This window comes from Medicago sativa, chromosome 1, assembly GCF_051527215.1.
Source record: "Medicago sativa cultivar Bolivia chromosome 1, Bolivia_mono, whole genome shotgun sequence".
Classification (NCBI taxonomy): Eukaryota; Viridiplantae; Streptophyta; class Magnoliopsida; order Fabales; family Fabaceae; genus Medicago; species Medicago sativa.
The window spans coordinates 54,484,711-54,487,681 of NC_140749.1; the positions used below are offsets into that span (position 1 = coordinate 54,484,711).

The 2,971-nt window shown below is 36.7% G+C and overlaps 1 protein-coding gene across 1 annotated transcript; it reads left to right on the forward strand.

Annotated features, from left to right (window-relative positions):
- Positions 1-845: 845 nt before the first annotated feature.
- Positions 846-1,559, forward strand: LOC146955424 (magnesium transporter MRS2-3-like). The gene has a single exon (XM_085748444.1). It carries the CDS (start codon positions 846-848, stop codon positions 1,557-1,559), a length of 714 nt encoding a protein of 237 aa, XP_085604570.1.
- The last annotated feature ends 1,412 nt before the right edge of the window (positions 1,560-2,971 follow it).

Consider the following 2,971-nt stretch of genomic DNA (forward strand, 5'->3'; position numbering starts at 1 on the left):
TAACATCAACATAACAAACATCAACCTCGTCCTCCACAACTTTATCAGCAACCACATGTTTCTTGCAATAAAAGATTTCAAGCATTCTCGCCAAACCTCATTTTTTATCAAGGTAAACAAAAGCAAAAATAGTTTCTCATTTTTTATAAAATATCTAAACATGAACCCCTAAATTATTCAATGTCAAAATCAATTTTCTTCAAATCTATAGCTAGCAGGCCTTTAACAGCTTTTCAATTGAAACTGATATTAGATTTTGTTTAGATTAAGATTATGTTAAAACTATAACAAACATATACAATATTCTTTAAAGTGATTTAAAAAATAATAATATTTTTTCTTCACAAAACTATGACAAATAACCTCATGAGAACTTTATCCTCAAAAAAAACTTCATAAGAACTGTTTGTTACTGATTAAAATTAAAGTACTTTTGACATTCAATAATTTAGAGTTTTTTTTAGCGATAATCTCTAAAAAAATTATTTACCTCAATCTTTTGTTTGTTTTGATAGAAATTTTTTGTTATGAATTTACCTCAATTTTAGGTAATTTGGTGGATATTAGTTTTAATAGTGCATCAATATTAGATAAAGGGTACGCACTTAAAAAAAATAAAAGTTGTTACAAATAAATAAGATAAATGAGGAGGGTAATTTTGGCAATCAAATAGGTTATCCAACCAAATTGAAAAGTTGTTTCTACTCACTCACTATAAATTGCTACACATAACGTAACACTCTTAAAAAATAATACGTTTTTGTTTCTCATTGACTCGCCTTTTATCTTTTCACTTCCAAACACTTCTGGTTTTCAGCACCGTACGTTAACCGATTGCTTAGAATATGACAACCCAACCAAACTCGGATCTGCGACCGACGGTAGATGAAGTTCAGACATGGCTGTCGGTCGATAGTACTGGAGATGCACATGTGTTTAAGGCCGGTGAGTTTGACATCATGAGACGTACTGGCCTCACCTTACGTGACCTTAGAAAAATCTTAGACCCCCTCTTTTCTTCCCCTTGTGCTTATTCCACTATTCTCGGACGAGAAAGAGCCATCATCTTCAACTTGGAACACATCCAAGCCATAATCACGGCCGATGAAGTTCTCCTCAAAGACCCTTCTTTTGCTCAGGAACTTCAAGAAAGTGTTCGTAACCACGACTCAACCACCACTCCATTTGAATTTGCAGTGCTTGAGGCATGTCTTGAAGCGGCTTGCAGCGGGTTGGAGAAGGAAGCAAAGATGCTAGAGCAAGAGGCACATACTCCTTCTCTAGATGAACTCAAATTGAAGACCAGCACTGAACTACTTAACAATTTGGAAGGTCTTTATAAACTTATGAGCCGATTGGTTGACATAACCGACCATGTTCAAATAGTGAAAGAGGGTTTGGAATATTTTCTTTTTGATGAATCAAATATGGCTACCTACTCCACTGCCAACGACAAGTTCGTCGTTAAGGAGCTGAAGATGCTCTTGGAAGCATACTACTTTCAGATTCTCAGTACTCTCAACAAACTCTCGAAGTTACCTTTTGTTATGGAAATGTGAAAAACATAAATTCATTTCTCTTGAATGTAATTACAGAGTACACGTAGTATTTATAGAAGTACAAAGCTTCTATGTACATGCTAGAGTAACTTGCTTATCAAGTTATTATCAACTTCACTATTATTACTTGCAATGCAATCTATGTCTCTAGCTATATTATTATCATCTTCCTTATTCTCTAACAGTCCCCCACAAGCTATGGGACATGGTATATGTCAAGCATTCCCAGCTTGGAAAGTAATGTATGAAATGGTTGAGGAAGTAGAGGCTTTGTGAAGAAATCTGCAAGTTGTTCCTTAGAAGATACGGGCAGAAGCTTCATGATCCCAGCTTGCATCTTCTCTCTAACCAAATGACAGTCAATCTCTAAATGTTTTGTCCTCTCATGGAAGACAGGGTTGGCAGCTATATGAATGGCACTTTGATTGTCACAATAGAGGACATGAGGCTTGATAAGAGTCACATGCAAATCTTTGAGCAAGAAAAGGATCCATTGAAGCTCACAAGTAGCAGCTCCCAATGCTCTGTACTCTGCTTCAGAAGAAGACCTGGAAACAGTCAATTGTTTCTTGGTTCTCCATGAAATAAGAGATTTTCCAAGATAAAAGCATTGGCCAGAGATTGACCTCCTAGAATCCAGGCACCCTGCCCAATCAGCATCTGAGAAGCCTGAAAGCATCAGAGAAGAATCTCTAGGAAAGAAGAGACCTTGACCAGGACATTTCTTCAAGTATCTCAACACTCTAGTAGCTGCTTGAAAGTGCTTCTCAGTTGGTGAAGAGAGAAACTGGCTGAGCTGCTGAGTGGCAAAAGTAATATCTGGCCTGGTATTGGTGAGATAGATCAATCTCCCTATTAATCTTCTGTATGAAGGAACATCATGATAGGGAGAACTAGAATCCTGATGAACTTTGCATGATGGGTCAGAAGGAGTTGAAACAGGTTTGGATCCCAAATAACCAGTATCAGATAGAAGGTCCAAACAATATTTCCTTTGACATAATGAGATCCCTTGAGAGGAATGAGCAACTTCTAAACCAAGAAAATACTTAAGCTGGCCTAAATCTTTGATTTTGAATGCTGCATGTAAAATATTCTTGATGGATTGAAATTCATGCAGAGAAGTACCAGCTATAATCACATCATCCACATACACTAAGAGCACAGTAAAGGAACTGGCATTTTGTTTGATAAACAATGAATGATCAGAGTTTGACTGAGTGTATTGATGTTGAACAAGAAGAGAGGTAAGTTTTTCATACCACTTTCTGCTTGCCTGTTTAAGTCCATAAAGTGACTTCATGAGCTTGCACACCTGGTTTGGTTTAGAAGTTGTGACACCTGGAGGTACAATCATGTAAACATCTTCCTGTAAATCACCATGAAGGAAAGCATTGTTTACATCTAATTGG